The sequence below is a fragment of the Otolemur garnettii genome, unplaced genomic scaffold (assembly GCF_000181295.1).
Source record: "Otolemur garnettii isolate 467f Iridium unplaced genomic scaffold, OtoGar3 scaffold00013, whole genome shotgun sequence".
In the NCBI taxonomy this organism is placed as follows: Eukaryota; Metazoa; Chordata; class Mammalia; order Primates; family Galagidae; genus Otolemur; species Otolemur garnettii.
This window is the reverse complement of record NW_003852408.1, coordinates 8,436,149-8,456,790: the sequence shown is the minus strand read 5'-3', so window position 1 is coordinate 8,456,790 and position 20,642 is coordinate 8,436,149. Positions and strand designations below refer to the sequence as shown.

The window sequence follows — 20,642 nt, the reverse complement described above, 5'->3', positions numbered from 1 at the left end:
GGGGGGGCATGGAGAGAAAAACAAAGCACAAGTGTGGCAAAATTTTACTGACTGGTAAACAAAGATCATGGCTATACTGATGTCCATTTACAGTGTTTTTCACCTTTGCTATGGATTTGAATACATCTTAAAAGTTGTAGGGAAAAAAAGAAACTATTTAAATAATTTCTTTGGTCCATCTGAATTTGCTCACCTAAATAAGTATAGTCCTATTATCCATGGAAAAAGATAAAAGGCAAGATTGTGATGGTGATATGTACTGAATTACTGTGTTTTAATCTGTGAACAGGGGCTCACTCCCAGGGCCTAGCACAGGCAGTGGAGCTAATGCATGTTTCTACCTGTGATTTTTAGGGTTTGAGAAGGTGAAGACTATCAACTTTGGCAATTGCTGCACATCACAGTGAATCTAGTTCTTTCTAAAAGCCATGTTATTTGAGTAATTCTTTTTAACTTCTTTGCTTGAACTTCTAAAACTGGCTATATAGTAAAAAGTAGCATAAATGGATAAGGTCAGAATGCTTCAGCATTTGATTATGCTACTGAGCTTTTGACAATTTATTAAAACGAACAGGGTCACAGTATTTCCCACCCCAAAGAAAATTTTGACTTAGAATACAAGCAAGAGCCAGGATGACCTAAAAACCATCCCCAACAGTGCATACTTAAGGCAAAAATCTAAAAATCCATGAAGAAAAGATTACTTTTTCTATGGAGGATAATACCAACACCTGATAACATTACTGCTCAGCATGATAGAATCTGAGATGACAAGACAGTTACATATTTAAGGTAAAGCAGAGTATGGCTAATTAATCCTGTGTGTGTGTGTGTGTGTGTGTGTGTATAATCATATATTTTCCTCCTTATTTATAAGAAGAAGCCTTGAAATCTAAAACTTTAATCTGCCTAAATCTATACAGTAACATACCTTGTGCTGGGGGAAAACAATTTTATTCCATAATACTCACTAGTATAGTTTTATTTTTAATAAACATTTATGTCACAAAAACATGATCCAATCTAGGTTGATGAATATTAAAATGATAAAAGTTTGTGACTGGGACAAAGGAGTCAAGGCTTTAACAGAGATACTACCTGCCTTTACAAAGCATATATATATGTATATATAAATTCCTGTATGTATATAAAGTTCTAGAATCAATATATTCTGGCAATCAATTATATATTTAACATTAAAACTATTTTTAAAAGATAATATCTTCCATTAATATACAATATGTGTAATTTATGCATTAATGTACTATATATGCAGTTTTTTAAATCAGAAAATTAGTCATTTAAAAAATGTATTTATTTTCCAATCTGTGTTTTATTACACAGATATATTAGCTGTGGATACATTAGCACCAGGAAGCTTATCTAATACTAGTTTTGAAAACAGGTAGCAAATTGCATTAGATTTAAACATCAACAAGAGTGCCCTTCCCCCCCAAACACATAAAAAAATTCATCTTACATTATGTTAAATATGTAATAGGATTTTCATTATCAACTTAAAAGTAAGGGTGTACTAAAAGCTTAAGTGTTATGTCTACTTTTAAATTAGAAATAATATGAGCTTCAAGATTTTACAAATTGAAACAAAACACAAATAGCTGCTGCATCTAAATATCAAACTTCATATAATTCTTAATTCTCAAAAATCTGTAAATTAGCCTTAAAAACAGATTTCCAATGACTAATAGTTAAATTATCCAGTTAGAAACAATTTTTAGTAGCTTCATAAAATTATATTCCATCAGTTGAAAAACACACAGAAAGTTATTACCTTGTTCACACTGTGAATATTTTTTTTAAATGCTTACTGTCCTTGCATTCAATTGCATTTTCATACAAACACATATCAGTACACCTAACTGTACTGTTTACACCTAAGTATCATATAGCATCAGAATAATTTTTTCCAACAGACCAGAATTTTTATAGATGAAAAATGTATATAATTTTTTAAAGAGGAGAAATGTAATTGGAGATACCTGTTTGAATCTTGACTCTGTGTAGTTTGGATGTGAACTGATCATTAACTGTAAATATGTGACCATTTTCTATTTCTTTTGATTTGGGCTCTTTCGTAAGAACCCGCTGTGTTGGTTTACCACAGGCGAGGGACTGTAGGGCTCTAACCAGCTCTCTTTCAGGGATATCTGTCTCTTGTTGAATTTCCTGAAATTTCATCAGATTGACATAATTAGACTCTTTAAAAGATTAAAGTAGATTAGTTAATCAGCAAGTAAATTGGCCAAGCAGTAGTCAGACAGAGGTAATTCCATTAAAGAAGTAATTGGCAACAAAGGATTCCCTGATTATGACATGTCACTAAAATCTCATTATTTGAACAAACTTGAGGAATGAGTGACTCAAATTATAAAATATTAAAAAGGCATGTACTTTTGTTTCAGGAGACAAAATGCCTAGTCTAAAAATGTTACCCAGCAGAGATTATTAGAAACCTGCTTGAATATTTAGGCTAACTGACATATAACTGCTAATTCTGAAATATATGACAACCTTGCAAGTTTACCCTTATTACTCTTTTGCTAAGTAATTTCTTCCACAGAAAAATCCAAGTAAGTCTGAGATCAGGCCTTCCAACAAACAATTAAAATTTACAATCCAAGTTCACCTATAGGTACTGTCTGTATGACCAAATTAAAAAAAATTAAATGCCTGGAAATTGGCACTAAACAATGAAAATAACAAAGCTATTTTGACTTTTGCTGCACATTATGCTATGAATAAAACACAATACTGGGGGGGGGGGGGGGGAAGCAGCTGGGAAAAAATGCCATATAAATTTTAGTTCATTTTTCTGTCAGTGGGACAGCAAGAAAAAAAAAAATCACACATTGTTCTCTTGTGTGATTTATTTCCTACATGCATATAGAGATTAAAAGTCTCCACACTAGGATTTATTGCTTTGATGCCCTGAGTGGGCACAAAGATAGTGCTACGTAGATGACCTGAATAACTAATCTGGACAATCATTCTCTCTATACCACAAGAGCTGTGAACGACAGTTTCAATTTTTCTAAAGAACTACCAGGTAAGTTGAGGATTCCAAGAAAGGTAAATTTTAATGATTAGATTAGGTATATTCCTCTTCTTCAAAGAATTTCTGGTTTTTATATATATATATATATGTCTACTTATTTTAGACATTTCAAACATTTCAAATGCTAATCCTAGAATATTAAATAGGTGCTATTAGAATGGAGATGGTAATATTATACATATGCTAAAACTGACTTATTTACATATTTCACTTTAATCATATTCAAAGAACCAAACCTTCTTATGTGATATTTTAAACTTACAGATCATTCTAGAGGGAACTACTGCATCAGGGTACCTTCTATGCCTTTTGCCTACTCATCTACATACACACACAGGAATGAATGTATGTGAACATATTCTCCTATACACTAAGACCAGCCTGAGCATAAGTGAGGTAATACATAACATGAATTTTTCTATTAATTTCTTCAGACTTTCCCTGTAAACATAAAGACATCAGAGAATTCCATAGTATTCTATTAGGATATGGACAGAGATTTGAGTTTTTTGACAAAAACTTTGTTCAGTTTTCTGTTGGTACATGCATTTCTGTCTTTTAAGCACAAAAGCCAGTTTTCTCAAGCAAATTTCTAGAAACACATTTACTTCCTAAAAGTTATACCTGATAGATACTGACAGATTTCTTTTCAAATTGACCGATTTAGCCCAACAACAACAGCATCTGAGTATCTACTCCCCTACACCCTCCTCAACATCAGACTTTTTCTTTTGTCTACTGGGCTTGAAGTGATGTCTCATTATTTTCATTTATACTTTCCATGGTCATAGAGGAGAGAATCTTTTTATATTTACAGAATATCTGTAACTTTTCTATGTTTTTCATTCATATTCCTTGCATGGTTTTCTACTTGATGTTTTCAAACTGACTTATTTGTACATTTATACCTTATGGTTTCCAATTTTGTTTTTTCTGAGACTCACTTTGACACCCTCAGTAGAGTGCTGTACCATCACAGCTCACAGCAACCTCAAACTCTTAAGCTCAAGTGATCTTCTTGCCTCAGTCTCCTGAGTAGCTGAGATTACATGCACCTGCCACAACACCCAGCTAATTTAGAGGTAGGGTCTGTTCTTGCTCAGACTGTTCTCCAACTCCAGAGCTCAAGCAATTAATCCATGTTGGCCTCCAGAATGTTAGGAATACAGGTGTGAGACACTGTGCCCGGCCTGTTTTTCAATTTTGTTACAAGTTACAAATAATTTATTCTAGCCTCTTTATCTTTTAATTTAAGATATTTCATCATATAGATGATTTATTACTTTTTGTGTGGTTAAATCTATCAGTGTTTTACCTTATGGTTTCTGTAATAGATTTTTTTTTTCTATAAAGACCTTTCTCAAATTAGGATTATCAACAAACTGTATGTTCTTCTATTATTTTACAGAATTGTGCTTTTATTTAGATTTCACATTACCTGCAATTTGATTTTGTATCTGAAATAATATATACAACTTATGGTACTAATACTACCATATTACTCCTCCCATTCCCCAAAATAAAACAATTATTTTAATCAAGTTAATTAGAAAAAGACAAATTTATCACATCCCTAACAACACCCACAAATGTATCAATCTGCTTCTGAAGTCTTATTTTCTTCAAATGAGTTATCTGTCTATGCATTTTAAAAATAACTTTAAGGTATGTTCTGGTATTTGGATAAATTCCTTCCCTTCTCACTGGGCTTTCCCACCCAAGACTCCTCCCCTTCCAAAATAAATTTTGCTATTTTTACATATTTTCTCATCCAGATGAATTCTGGGATCAGCTTGTCAAGTATTTAAAAACAAAAAACCTTGGGGGATTTTGATTAGAATTTCATTCAATTCAATTTATAGGTTACTTAAGAAAATGGCACCCTTATAATATGTCATCTTCCCATTGAGGTACCTTTATCATTTGATATTCTTTCACTTTTATTATCTTCTTGGTGTAAGTCATATGTTTACATTCCTTGCTAGAATAATTCCTAGGTGGATTTTTTTTAATTGATACATTGTATTTGTACATATTTATGGGGTACACATGAAATCTTGTTACTTGCACAGACAGGTAATGATCAAGTCAGGGTATTTAAGGTACCCACCATTTGGAGTATTTATCTTTTCTGTGTGGTGGGTGGCAAGAGTTCAAGTCTTCTCTTCTAGCTATTTTGAAATATACGACAGGTTATTGTTAACTATAGCTATGTAACTCTTCCATTGAAGATCAGAACTTATTATTCCTTCTATTAATTTAATGTTTCTACTCATTAACCATCCTTTCTTCTCAGCCACTTCCCAACCTCTGCTATAACACATTCCACTCTCAACCTACATGTGATCAATTTTTTTAGCTTCTGCATATGAATGAGAATATACATCTGTCTTTCAGTGCCTGGCTTATTTCACTTAATAACCTGCAGTTCCATCCATGTTGCTACAAATAATCATATTGTTCTTTTTTATGGTGGTTCTTGATAAAATAGCCCTTTCTTCATGTCATCTATTGATTAATGCTAATTTATAGAAAAGGTAACAGAACTCTTTTCAGAAAGAACGGTTTCTCATTACTGCTTTTGCCAGATGACAGTTTATAAAGTATCAATTGCTTTTTAATTCCTCCCTTATATTTAGAAATTTAGTTTTTTTCTTTTCTTAGTTTATTAGTTAGGACCTGCAGAGGAAGGCAGAATACTAATAGTAAAGACAGGCGTCCATAACTTGCTCCTAACTTGAATAAGAAAGTGTCTAGTATTTCACCACCAACTATTATTATGCTGAACTGTTTCATCAGATACAATCCTTTAACACTGAGGGCATTTTGTTCTATTCTCAGGTAGCCAAGAGTCCCTTACTCGAGAAACAAAGAGACTGACTTTTTTCAAATGCATTTTGGCATGTGTAGAAATAATTAGTTTTCCCCAGAAAATGGTGTCTGGCATTAGCAACTGCTTATTCTTAAAATGACTACAATACTTTAATAATTATCTTTTCAATGAATGTCCTAATGTGAAGACCCTTCTTTGTACTCCAGAGATAAAGCCTATCTGTGCACAGTGCATTATTCTTTCAATATACTGCTGAGTATAACTTGCTATTACTTTATTTATGCTTTTATGTTGAATAACCTATAACTTTCTCTTATTTTTTATGTTTTCCCTGTTCACTTTTAGTAATAAAGTTATGCTGGCCGCAAATATTTCCCAAGAGCAAAATACAGGTATTTTGCTTTCTGAGTTCAAATTCTTTATATGGCTTTCAATTTTGACTTGCTAATTTTGTTATTCAAACCTTCAACAACCAGCTTTGTAACTGGTTAGCCAGCAAATTTGTAAGCGAATTCTGTGACTACAGAATTATCTATTTCTCTTTGTACTTCTAACTGATCTGTATTGTGAAGTTATGTCATTATTGTTATAAATTCTTGATTAAATACTAAATATCACTCTTTAATGTTTCCTATTTAAATTCTACTATCTCCCACCTAATATTGCTAAAATTAGCTTTTATAATTAGACTCATTCTCAAAATTTTAAAAAGTATAACCAAGAACATTAAGAAAAATACATATTAATATTATCTATACCTAGCTCTTTCAAAAACTAAAATCCAGGGTATAGACCACCAGGGTACATATTTCGTACGTTTAACTGGTCTAAATCCCAATAAATTTATCTTTAGTCATTCAAAAAATATATCAAAAGAAGAAAAGGACTCAGCAGCCTGACTACTGTGGACCAAATTTAACACTACAACCACCTGCTGTAGCCAGCTTCTATGATAGTTTGTAATGATCCTGGTATAGCTTATCTACATGTAGTCCTCTTTCTCTATCAGGGATGACAAGGGTGATCAAGAAAATGAGGTAACAGCGTGTGACTTCCAAGCCTAGGCCATAAAGACACAGTGGCTTCTGCCTGGGTCTCTTGGATTGCTCACTCTGGGAAAAGCTAGCTACCGGGATTCAAGGAGAATCAAACAGCAATATGGAAAGGTCCTTGTGGAAAAAAACTAAGTCCTCTTACCAACATCTAAAATGAACTTGCCAGCTATCTGAGCATCCAAGGAAGTGTGTTCTCCAGCAATAAACTGTTAGATAACTGACACGTAAATGCAACTTCATGAAAGACCCCCTGTCAAGCCAGAACCACCTAACAGAGTCCCCTCTGAAGCCCTAACTCAGAGAATCCACAAGAGATGATAAACCGTCACTGGTTGTTTTAAATCACTAAGTTTTGAGTTTTGTTCTGTGGCACTGAATAACTCATATACCACCTTATACTACCTTACTGAAAAGATAAAGAATATTGTAGACACACTATGCTCAGGCTTTTGGTTTATGATTTAACTTAAATTTTTAAAATATGAGAAACTGTTTACGTTTTCTTTTTCCAAACTGGTTGGGAAAAGAATAAGTAAGCTTGAAGAACTAAGATTTGTAATTTCAGTAACAGTTTGGAAAATTAATTTTTATTTTTGCTTATCCCATTATTTTTACCAGTTCTTTATAAACCAGAACTCTGAAAACCTAGCATTTTCAAGTAGCTTATTTTACTTAAAATATATTATCCACGAGAGCTGCAGATTAAAAATTACCAATCAAAGGCAGCTGTTACAGATAATTTACTTGTGTCTATTTGAAAAACTTTGTAATGTCTGAATAATGTACCCAATGCTTGTTTAATCAGCATTCTTGGAACTTGATCATGTAACTTATGCTTGAAAATCAAAGTTCTTCTCTAGGTAAGACCCACCTAAAAATAAATTAGAATAATTTCTTAACTTAGCCACTAGATACCCAGATTTCTATCATTTTCTTTAAGGATATCACAAAGAAATGGCCATCTCTTAATTACATATACCATATAAATGGGAGTATGGAAGTGAAATTAAAATAGGTCCATACAAAATAAGTCTCAAAAAAAATTGAAAGCATACCAAGTATTTTTCTCTGGACACATTAGAATAAAACTAAAAACCAATAGTAAGAAGAACACTGGAGAATACACAAATGCATGGAAATTAAAGAATACGATCTTCAATGACCAGTGAGTCAATGAAGCAATTAAGAAAAAAGTGCCTACATCAAAAAAGCAGAAAAGGATCAAACAAACAAATAATACATTTCAAATAACTACTAAAAGAAAAACAAGAAAACAAACCTAAAACTAGTAGAAGGAAAAAAGAAAATAAGATCAGAGCAGGAATAAATGAAAATGAAACAAAAAAAAATACAAAAGATCAACAAAACAAAAAATCTGTTTTGCAAAAAGATAAAAACAGACACACCTTTAGCCACACTAAGACAGCAAGAGAGAAGACCCAAATAAATAAAATCAGGCATAAAAAAGGAGATATTATAACTAATACTTCAGAAATCCAGTATTATTACAGCCAGGAAGAAATCTAAAACTTGAATAAACTAATAATAAGTAATGAGATAGAAGGAATAATAAAATGTTTCCTGTAACAGAAAAACATGGGACCTGATGGTTTCACAGCTAAATTCTACCAAGTATTCAAAGAAGAAACTAATACCAATCCTACTAAAATTATTCCAAAAAACTGAGGAAGAGGGGATATTTCCAAACACATTCTACAAGGCCTTTATCATCCTGATAGCAAAACCAGGTAAAGCTACAACCAAAAACACTACAGACCACTATCTCTAAAGAAAAAATTATCAACAAAATACTAGCAACCAAATTTAACAATACATTAAAAAGATTATCAAGTGGGAGTCATCCTAGAGAAGCAAGGATGGTTCATCACATGCAAATCAATCAATGTGATACATCACACAAAAGAATTAAGGACAATAATATATTCATTTCAAGTGATGCTGAAAAAGTGTTCAATAAAATCCAACATCCCTTCATGATAAAAATTCTCCAAAAAAAAACTGGGCATAGAAAGAACTTTAACCTAAACAAGATAAAAGCCATTTACAACAGAGCCATAGCTAATATCCTACTATATGGGAAAAAACTAAAAGCCTTTACTCTAAGATCTGGAACTGGAACAAGACAAGGATACCTACTTTCAACCACTGTTATTCAACACAGTACCAGAAGTTCTAGCTAAGACGAAGTCAGATGAAAGAATATAAAGAGCAGACTGGAAAGGAAGAAGTCAAGTTATCCTTGTTTGCAGATAAGATCGTATACATCAAAAAACCTAAAAACCCTACCCCAAAACTGTGAGAAGCGATATATTTAGTAAAGCTGCAGAATACAAAATCAATATACTAAAATCAGTAATATTTCAATATGTCAACAGTAAATGATCTGAAAAGGAAACCAAGAAAGTAGTATCATTTATAATAGGTACAAATAAAATACTTAGGAATAAATGTAACCCAAGAAGTGAGAAATCTGTATAAATGCAAACTACAAAACACTGATGAAAGAAAATGAAGACGACACACACAAAAAAGGAAAGATGGCTTATGGGCTGAAAGCTCCAATGTTGTTATACTGTTCATTTAACTCAAAGCAATCTACAGATTCAATGCAATCTCCATCAAAATACCAAGGGTATTTTTTAAAGGAACAGAAATAATAATTCTAAAATTTGTATGGAACCACAATAGACCTAGAATAGTCAAGGCCATCCTGGGTGTAAAGAACAAAACCAGAGCAATCATCCTACTTGACTTCAATTTACAATACAGAGCTATAGTAACAAAAACAGTATGGTATTAACATAAACACAGAGACTGATCAATGGAACAGAGAACACAGAAATAAATCCACATATCTTTAGCGAACTTATCCTTAACAAAAGTGTCAAGAATGGGAAAACTGCATATCCATGAGCAGAAGAATCAAAGTAGACTCTTATTCTCTTACCATACACAAAAATCAAATCAAATGAATTTAAGATTTAAACCTAAGACTAGAAACTGTTAAAAGTATTAAAAGAAAACACTGCAGAAACACTACACTTTAGGTGACTGGTCTGGGCAAGGACTTTTTTTTTTTTTTTAAAGCACAGGGAACCACAGCAAAATTAGACACATGAGATCACATCAAAGAAAAAGCTTCTGCACAGCAAAAGAAACAATAAAAAAAGGGAAGAGAAAACTCTTAAAATGTAAGAACATCTGTAAACTATCCTCTGACAGGCATTAAAACTAGAATATATTAAGCAGTTCCAAAATCCTGATAGGGAAAAATCACATAATCTGATTTAAAAATGGGCAAAAGATCTGAATAGAGTTTTCTCAAAAAATGGCCAACCGGTTATATGAAAAAAAGGCTCAACATCATTATTCATCAGAAAAATGCAAATCAAAACTACAATGAGATATCATTTGTGAAAATGGCTTTTATCAAAAATATAGGCAATAATGAACACTGCTGTGGATGTGGAGAAAGGGAAACCCCTGTACCCTGTTGGGGAAATGCAAATTAGTGAAGGAAGACAGTATGGAAGTTCCTCAGAAAACTGAAAACAGAACTACCATATGACACAGCAATCCCACCACAAAGGAGGGAAATTCAGTATGTCTAAAAAGAAGTTTGCGTGTTTACTACAGCACTTTTCACAACAGCCAAGATAATGGAATCAACCTAAGAGTCCATCAACGGATGAATAGATAGAGAAATTGTGGTACATATACACAATGCAATGTTATATAGCCACAGAAAGAATGAAATCCTGTTATTTACAACAACATACATGGAACTGGAAAACATTATGGTAAGTACAGAAAGACAAAGCTCTCATAGTCTCACTCATATGTGGCAGCTAAATATTAAAAGCAATTGATCTTATGGATACACAGAGTAAAATTAGTTAACAGATAACTGGTAAAGGGAAAGGTAGCAAGGAGAGAGAAATAAAATGGGAATGTACAAATATAGTTTGAATGAACAATATTTGACATCACAATAAAGTGACTGAAATCAACAATAGGTTAGGGTATAAAGCAACTAAAAAAGTGGAATTGGTATGTTCCTAACACAAAGAACTGTTAAAATGTCTAATGTTAGGGATACCTCAATTTCCCTGATTGGATTCATTTACTTTGTATGCCTGTATCAAAACATTATATATACCCTATAAAGATATACAAATATTTTACACCCATAATAATTAAAAATGAAAAATGTTTAAAAACAGGCCAAGAATTTAATCCTATTGCCCTTATAATTCCAAACTTACATATTTTTCTTATGTTTACCTGCAGATAAAAAACTGTCTAATTAAGCAAAAATATGGCAGTTATTCTGGAACCTTTCAAAATGTTTGCTCATTTCCTTAACTTTAAACTTAGTAAGTAAGAATCGACGGGGAGGAGCAAGATGGCAGCCCAGTAACAGCTTCTTTGCAACTGAGCATTGTGAAGATAAGACTCTCGGCAACTCTGGCTGGTGGGATCTGCCCTAAAACATCCCTTTGGGGACACTGGGAGATAGCTAGAGGCTCTGGACCCCACAAGGAGGACAAAAGCAGTGGAGAACTGGCAAGTGGTAGTGTGCTGTTTGTTTGGTCAGAGGCTGCCCACAGCTATAACTATAGCAACAGCAAGACTGCAAAAAGTGAAGGCCTTACCTGTGGGTTGTTTTGTCTTTTCGGATTTGGGGACTTGGTTGATTTACCTTGGGCCAGAGTATGGATGACTTTAAGCATCGTCTAGGGCCCTGACTGAGTTACTGAGTCAGAACAGAGCTAATATTGTTTGGCTATGGGCTGCCTGAGCACCCACTGTGCGAGAACTGCCCCTTGCAGCCTCTGCCCTCAGGGTCCCAGCACCAGGATTGGCTGGAGACCTAGGGTATGTAATCTACCATGTTTCCTTGAAAATAAGACCTACCCCAAAAATAAGCCCGAGCAGGATTTCTATGCCTTTGTTAAATATAAGCCCTACCCCTATAATAAGACCTAGTGATGGGCATTTCCACACCATGCATTTTGGGGCAGTGGTAAGGAAGTCTGCAATACCTTTTATCTGCCTCGGCTCCTTTCTCCGAGCTGTTCGCACTTGCATGGTAACCGCAATCTGCAGCCATCGTATTGCACATGTGCTAATGGCTAGGGGAAAGAGTTCAAGGATCAGTAGCACCAGCCCCACCAATAAGGTCAGCTCCCCATGTCAGGATCCAGAAGAAGATGACTTAATTGTATTTGAATAAATGTAAATTGTTGTATTATACTTAATAAAAATAAGACATCCTTTGAAAATAAGCCCTAGTGTGTCTTCTTGAGAAAAAATAAATATAAGACAGTGTCTTATTTTTGGGGAAACACGGTAGTGACTAAGCAGCCCAAAGGCAGAGATTTAGATGCTGGGGAAGAGGGGGGATTTCAGTGTTTAGCAGATTACAACCTTGGCCCTCAGGGGCATAAGAGTAAGACTGGTTTTGGCCTACTGGATAAGCGGGCAGCCACTTCAGGAGAGATCCCAACGACAAGGCCTTTCCTGGGAAAGCTTCTGCTTAGCCAAAGTTTAACAGTTTAAAATTTCTTTTAAGTGGACTGAGGAGAGATCTTCAACCTTGCAAGGTTTGAGAAATCAGCAGAGACCTCCAGTCTCCATCTTGTACAGCTGTATCAGCATTGTGATTAACATCTCATACCCCAGAAGATCACTGCTGCCCAGACAATATTCAGCAAGATATATATACTGCTCTGTTTGTGGTTTGTTTTTTTAAATTTCAGTGTTTTCCTTCTAGATTTTTCTTTTCCCTCTTTTTTGTTCTTTTCTTACTTCATTTTTCTACATTAAATACAATTTTCCATTGTTGCCTTCTTTAACAATTAGAACAACATTTTAAGTAGTGTTTCTGCCCCTATTATTTGGTTTTCCCAACAATTTTATCCTGTAAGGTTTTTTGTCTGTTTTGGTTTGATTTATAGTAATTTTGTCTTTCTTCTCTACTAGGTGGAGGTGGGGTACTGTGTCTGAACTGGCTGGCAAAGAGCTACTGACCTCAAGGGAACCACCCAACCCAACACCCCCAGAGGTGGGGGGTTTTTAAGGTTGGATCAAAGTACCATACTGTACCATACTGTACCACTGTACCGTACTGTACTATATTACTCCTGTCTCCCTCTTTCTGTGCCTCTCCTTTTTGTCAATATTCCCTTTTACTCAGCCCCTCTCCTTTCTCTCTCTCTCTCTCTTTTAAAATCTTTTTCCCCTTCTTGCTCTTCAATCTTCTCATTCTTCTGGCCCTGTACCAAGAGGACTCATCAAAACCTTAGGCCAGAAGCACAGTAACTTTAAGAGCAATAGGAAGTGAAAGGAAAATTAGGGCAATGAAAGGAAAATTAGGGCAAGGAAACAGATAAAAGAAAACACTCATGAGGAATAATCAGCAGAAAAATCCTGGCAACATGAAAAACCAATCCAGAGCAACCCCCTGAAGTACTGTGAGGTAGCTACTGGAGAGGATTCCACCTATAAAGAAATGTTAGAAATGACAGATGGGAAATTTAAAATACAGATGATGAAAACATTGATGGAAATGAAGGAAACAATGAATAAAATTGCTTATATAGTGGAAAATAACCAAAAGGAAATCCAAAAACAATCAAATAAGAGATGAATGATATGAAGAATATAGAAAGGATATAGCAGAGCTAAAGGAATTGAAGCAGTCAATTAGGGAACTTAAAGATGCAATAGAAAGTATCAACAACAGATCAAACCATGCAGAAGAAAGAATCTCAGAGGTAGAGGACAAAGCTCTTGAGATACTCAGATAGTTAAAGAGGCAGAAAAGAAGAGAGAGAAAGCAGAATGTTCACTGACAGAATTATGGGACTTTATGAAGGATTCGAACATCTGAGTTGTAAGAGTTAAGTGCCAATTGACCTACACGGGGAAATCCATCAGGGTGACTGCAAACTTCTCTAAGGAAACTTTTCAAGCAAGAAGACAATGGTCAATTACTTTTAATCTACTTAAACAGAATAATATCCAGCCCAGAATTCTACATCCCACTAAGCTAAGGTTTACAACTGATGGAGAAATCAAATCTTTTTCTGATATACAAACATTGCCACAACACCAGATGTACAGGAAATACTTCAACCTGTTCTACATACTGACCATCACAGTGGACCACCAGCAAAGTAAGCACCCAGAAATTAAAGGACAGAACCCAGCTTCCACAATGATGCAAAAGACAAAACTAAGCAATAGAGTTTCACAAAATAAGATGAACAGAACTCCACCACACTTATCAAGTATCTCAATAAATGTTAATGGCTCGAATTCCCCACTGAAGAGGCATACATTGGCTGACTGGATTAAAAATCACAAGCCATCCATTTGCTGTCTGCAGGAAACACACCTAGCCTCAAAAGACAAATTAAAACTCAAGAGTTAAGGGTTGGAAGACAATTGCAACTGGAATCCAGAAGAAAAGATGGGTTGCAATCTTATTTTCAGATACATGTGGATTTAAAGCAACTAAAGTCAAAACAGACAAAGATGATCACTTCGTATTGGTCAAGGGAAAAATACAATAAGACATTTCAATTCTAAATATTTACGCACCAACTTTAAATGCTTGAAAACAGACTTTACTGCAGACTTAACACCCCTGTTATTATGGTGTTAATAGGGAACTTTAATACTCCTCTCACAGAGCTAGCAAGAGGCTCTAAACAGAAATTAAACAAAGATATAAGGAACTAGAATAACTGTGCTTCATATACGTATACAGAACACTCCATCCCAAAGATAAAGAATATACATTCTTCTCCTCGCCCCATGGAACATTCTCCAAAATTGATCATATACTAGGACACAAAACAGACTTCAACAGAATAAAAAGTATTGAAATTTTACCTTGTAACTTCTCAGACCAAAAGGTGGAACTCAACTCCAACAACAACATTCAACCCCACACAAAGTCATGGAAATTAAACAACCTTATGCTGAATGACAGTTGGGTGCAAGGAAAAAATAAAAGAGGAAATCAGTAACTCCCTTGAGCATAACAACAATGAAGACACAAGCTACCAAAACCTGTGGGATACTGCAAAAGCAGTCCTGAGAGGAAAATTTATCACTTTAGATGCCTACATTCGAAAAACAGAAAGAGGAGTGCCATCAACAAAATCACAAGCCATTTTATGGAATTGGAAAATGAAGAACCATCTAAGCCTAAGCCCAGCAGAAGAAAAGAAATATCCAAAATTAAATCAGAGATCAATAAAATTGAAAACAAAAGTATCATTGAGAAAATTAATGAAACAAGGAGTTGGTTTTTTGAAGAAATAAATAAAATAGATAAACCTTTGGCCAGACTAACTGTAAATAGAAAAGTAACTCTCTAGTAACCTCAATCAGAAATGATAAAAGGGAAATATCAACTGATGCCACAGAGATATAAAAAATTACCTCTGAATACTCCTAGAAACTTTATGCTCAGAAATTTGACAATGTGAAGGAAATGGATCAATATTTGGAATCACACCCTCCCCCTGGACTAAGCCAGGAAGATACAGATATCTGGAACAGACCAATTTCAAGCACTGAGATCAAAGAAACAATAAAAAATCTCCCAAGGAAAAAATGCCCTGGTCCAGACGGCTTCACACCAGAATTCTATCAAACCTTTAAAGAAGAGCTTATTCCCATACTGCAGAAATTATTCCAAAAACTTAAGGAGAAAGGAATCTTCCCCAACAGGTTCTATGAAGCAAACATCACCCTGGATACCAAAACCAAGAAAAGACCCAACTAAAAAGGAGAACTTCAGACCAATTTCACTAAAGAATATAAAGGCAAAAATTCTCAACAAAATCCTAGTCAATAGATTACAGCTTATCATCAAAAAGTCATACATAATAATCAAGTAGGTTTCATCACAGGGATGCAAGGCTGGTTTAAAACCAAGTCCGTAAACATTATTCACCATATCAACAGAAGCAAAAACAAAGACCATATAATCCTCTCAACAGATGCAGAAAACCCATTCGATAAAATCCAGCATCCTTTTCTAATCAAAACCCTGAAGAGTATAGGCAAAGGTGGCACATTTCTTAAACTGATGGAAGCTGTCTATGACAAACCCACAGCTAATATCTTACTGAATGGAATAAAACTGAAAGCTTTTCCACTTAGAACTGAAACCAGACAAAGTTGTCCTCTGTCGCCATTATTATTCAACATAGTGCTGAAAGTTCTAGCCAATACAATTAGGCAAGAAAAGGAAATAAAGGGCATTCAAACGGGAGCAGAGAAGGTTAAACTCTCCCTCTTTGCTGATGACATGATCTTATACTTAGAGAACCCCAAAGACTCAACCCCAGGATTCCTGGAAGTCATCAAAAAACACAGTAATGTTTCAGGATATAAAATCAATGCCCCCAAGTCAGTAGCCTTTGTATACGCCAATTAACAGCAGAGATGAGAGGCTAATTCAGGACACAACTCCCTTCATCATAACTTCAAAGAAAATGAAATACCCAGAAATATACCTAACAAAAGAAGTGAAGGACCTCTATAAAGAAAATTATGAAACCCTAAGAAAGGAAATAGTGGATATTACCAAAGGAAGAACATACCGTGCTCATGGCTGGAAAGAATCAACAGTGTTAAAATGTCTGTATTTCCCAAAGCAATCTACCGATTCAATGCTATCCCTATTAAAATACCAACACTGTACTTTCAAGACTTGGAAAAAAGGATTGTGTTTTGTATAGAACCAGAATAAACCCCATATAGCTAAGGTAGGTCTTAGTAATACAAACAAAGCTGGGGGTATCAGCATATCAGACTTTAGTAAGCTGTACTACAAAGCCATACTGTTCAAGACAGCATGGTAGTGGCACAAAAACAGAGACACAGACATTTGGAATCGAACAGAAAACTAGGAAATGAAACTAACATCTTACAACCACCTAATCTTCAATAAACCAAACAAGAACTATGCAATAAATGGTGCTGGGAGAACTGGATACCCACATGTAAAAGACTGAAACTGAACCCACACCTTTCTCCATTCACAAAAATTGATTCAAGTTGGATAAAGCACTTAAATTTAAGGCAGGAAATGATAAAAATCTTCAAAGAAAGCATAGCAAAAACATTGTAAGGTATTGGCCTGGGGAAAGCCTTTATGAAGAAGATTGCTGTGGTAACTGCAATAACAACAAAAATAAACAAATGGGGCTTAATTAGACTGAAAAGCTTCTGTACAGCTAAGGACAACAACCAAAGCAAATAGACAACCTACACAATGGGAAAGGATCTTTGCATACTTAGAGTCAAAAAAGAGCTCGATATCTAGGATCTATAGAAAACTCAAATTAATCCACATGAAAAATCAACAATCCCATATATCAATGGGGAAGAGATGAACAGAATGTTCTCTAAAGAAGACAGACAAATGGTTAACAATCATATGGAAAAATGCTTATCGTCCCTAATTATTAGAGAAATGCAAATCAAAACGACTCTGAGTTATCATCTAACCCCAACAAGAATGGCCCATAACACAAAATCTCAAAACTGCAGATGCTGGCTCATATGTGCAGAGAAAGAAACATTTTTACACTGCTGGTGGAACTGCAAAGTAATACAACCGTTTTGGAAGGAAGTATGGAGAAACCTCAAAGAACTCAAGCCAGACCCTCATTTGATTCTGCAATCCCATTACTGGGCATTTACCTAGAAGGAAAAAAATCCTTTTATCATAAAGACACTTGTACTAGACCGTTTATCGCAGCTCAATTTACAGTCGCCAAAATGTAGAAACAGCCTAAATTCCCACCAACCCAGGAATGGATTAACAAGCTGTGATATGTACATACCATGGAATACTACTCAGCCATTAAAAACAATGAGATTTTACAGCCTTTGTATTAACCTGGATGGAAGTGGAACACATTATTCTTAGTAAAACATCACAAGAATGGAGCAGTACGAATCTATGTATTCAATTTTGATATGAGGACAATTAATGACACGGTGGGGGATGCGGGAAAGGGAGAGCAGAGAGAGAGGGAGGGGGTGGGGTAAAGGAAAGGAGAGAGGAAAGGAGGAAGGTGGGGTCTTGGTGTATGACACACCTTAAGGGGGCAAGGCTCAATTGTAAGAGGGACTTTACCTAACAAATGCAATCAATGTTACCTGGTTTCCTGTACCCTCAATGAATCCCCAAAAATAACAAAGAAAAATAAGAGAAAAAAAAAAAAAAGAAAAAGAAAACTTAGTGAGAATCACATGATCTTCATTATCAACCCTAAGACACTGTTTAAAGGTACAGGAAAAAACTAACTGCATTTAATGTAATCAATCACAACTTAGTGGGGAGTAAGGGAAAAGGAAATAAAAACCAAGCATATTATAATTAATTAGCTACTCTAAGGAGGGGAAAAAGATGGTGCAAAAAAATTTGATTATGCTATCAAGATAGCGTAAAATGGGCATAAAGACAGACACAGAAATAAGAAATACATCAGACAGTATAAATATAGGCCCACCCATTTATGGTCAACTGTTTTTGTTTTTGTTTTTTTTTTGGAAAAATGAAAGGGCCAATATAGTTCATTAGGAAAAAAATAGTGCTTTCAACTAATCAATCTGTATTGTATGTGGGAGGAAAAAAACCTTAATCTTTACCTTATACTATACTAAAAAATTATCTTAAAAGTTCTAAGACTTAAACATAAAAAGCTAAAATTATAAATCACTTAAAACAATTTTGGGTTCAGCAATAATTTCTAGGACATCAAAAGCACAAACTATAAAAGGCAAAAATATTGAACTGTGTCAATATTTAAAATTCTGTTCTTCAAAAGATACCATGAAAAAAACAAAAGATAGCCAGGCTTGATGGCTTGGGCCTATAATTCCAGTGCTTTGGGAGGCCAAGGTGGAAGGATCACTTGAGGACAGTCCAAGACCAGCCTTGGCAACACAGTAAGATCCTGACTTTAAAAGAAAAACAAAAATTAATTATCCAGGCATGGTGGCATGCACCTATAGTCCCCAGGTACTTGTAGGGACTGGGTGACAGAGCAAAACCATGTCTTTACCAAAGAAAAAAGAGAGGAAAAAAGAAAAACAGTAACAAAAATGAAAAAGCAAGAAATGGAGTGAAAATTTTTCACAGAACATTTATCTGACAATGGATTTGTATACAGAATTTTAAAAGAACTATTTGTAACTTAGTAATAAGAAATTAACCTAATAAAGAGATAAACAGATACTTCACCCAATAAGAGATTATTAATGGAATATGAATACATAAAAGAAGTTCAACATCAGTTATCGAGGAAAGAAAAATAATGAGACACAATTACTTATCAACTAAAATGGCTAAAATTAAAAAGACTGTAGAGGACGTGGACAACTGGACCTCTCTTGTACAGCTTGTGGGAATGTAAAATGTACATCTGCTTTGGGAAAGTTTGGCAGTTTTTTAAAAAGTTAAATATATAGCTCTATTCCCCAAAACCCAAATCTGATAACAACCTAAATGCTCATCAACAGATGAACTGGCAAAGAAAATGAAGAACATGGGTATTAAAAAAAGAAATCACTTAGTTACTAGTAAAAAGGAACAAATTACTGACTGTATGTAACAACAGATGAATCTTAAAAATACTATGCTATTCAAAGAAGCTGAACACAGCATACATTATATGATTCCATTTAAATAAAATTCTAGAAAAGGTAAAACTAATTTATAGTGATATAAGGCAGATCACTGGCTGCCTGGGGTGGTAAGAGGTAACTGCAAACACACACAAAGAAATCTTGGAGATAATACTCTCTATTTCTGGGTAATATTCTTGATTGTGATGGTAGCTACACAGATACACAAGTATAAAACTCATCAAATTGTGCACTCATATGGGTTATGTTTAAGTATATAAAAATTATGCTTCAATAAAGTATGATTTTTAAAGTTGATTTTTAAAAAAACGAAATGAAAACATAACTCAAGCAGTGTATATGATGTTCACACAGTTTCATGGGCCACTTGATGCTGTTTTCTCTAAAGGTATTCAAAGACAGTCTCTAAAGGCTACTCAAATAACCAAGACTTATTGTTAACACATGAGAGTTAGACTCATAATCCATACCTCAAATGTGTATTTTTCCCTATTATTAAAGAGCATTAATATGGTCATCTGGAAAGTGGAGACTTGCAATATGTGCTTCCGTGTATTGGAGCCGGTAACTTGTGCACCTCCAACGCCAACTTCTGATCCATCTTCCTGTTTTATTTTTTTAAAGAAATATAAGATACAATTATTTCCTGGTAGCTTGAACGGTATATTTCAGAAATATCTATAATATCTGTCTCCTCCTCAATAAAACTACATAACTTATTCCTATATAAAAAGGAAATCTATTTTAAAATGTGTCCATAAAACACAACAAAGTACTCAGACTGTCTGCTTTTTCTCTCATTGTGGACATACTGAACAAGTTATAATCAACAGTTCCTTATACTTAAAGCTAACATTATTTTAGCAGCACATCAGGATGACATTAATAGAGGACTTAGGAAACACCACTACTATTACATTAACAGCAAATGTAAAAGGGATGGGTTTCTTTCTACGTGATCACAGTAAGAGAT

At 34.5% G+C, this 20,642-nt stretch overlaps 1 protein-coding gene across 1 annotated transcript in view; it reads right to left on the bottom strand.

The window, feature by feature from the left end:
* CUL3 (cullin 3) overlaps positions 1-20,642 on the bottom strand; it is a 108,969-nt gene that overhangs the window by 5,667 nt on the left and 82,660 nt on the right. Inside the window, exons 13-14 of the mRNA XM_003784897.3 lie at positions 20,140-20,274; positions 2,001-2,187 (exon numbers count right to left, since the gene is read on the bottom strand). Of these exons, the coding sequence (XP_003784945.1) occupies positions 2,001-2,187; positions 20,140-20,274 (322 nt within the window). The remainder of the gene's footprint in view (positions 1-2,000; positions 2,188-20,139; positions 20,275-20,642) is intronic.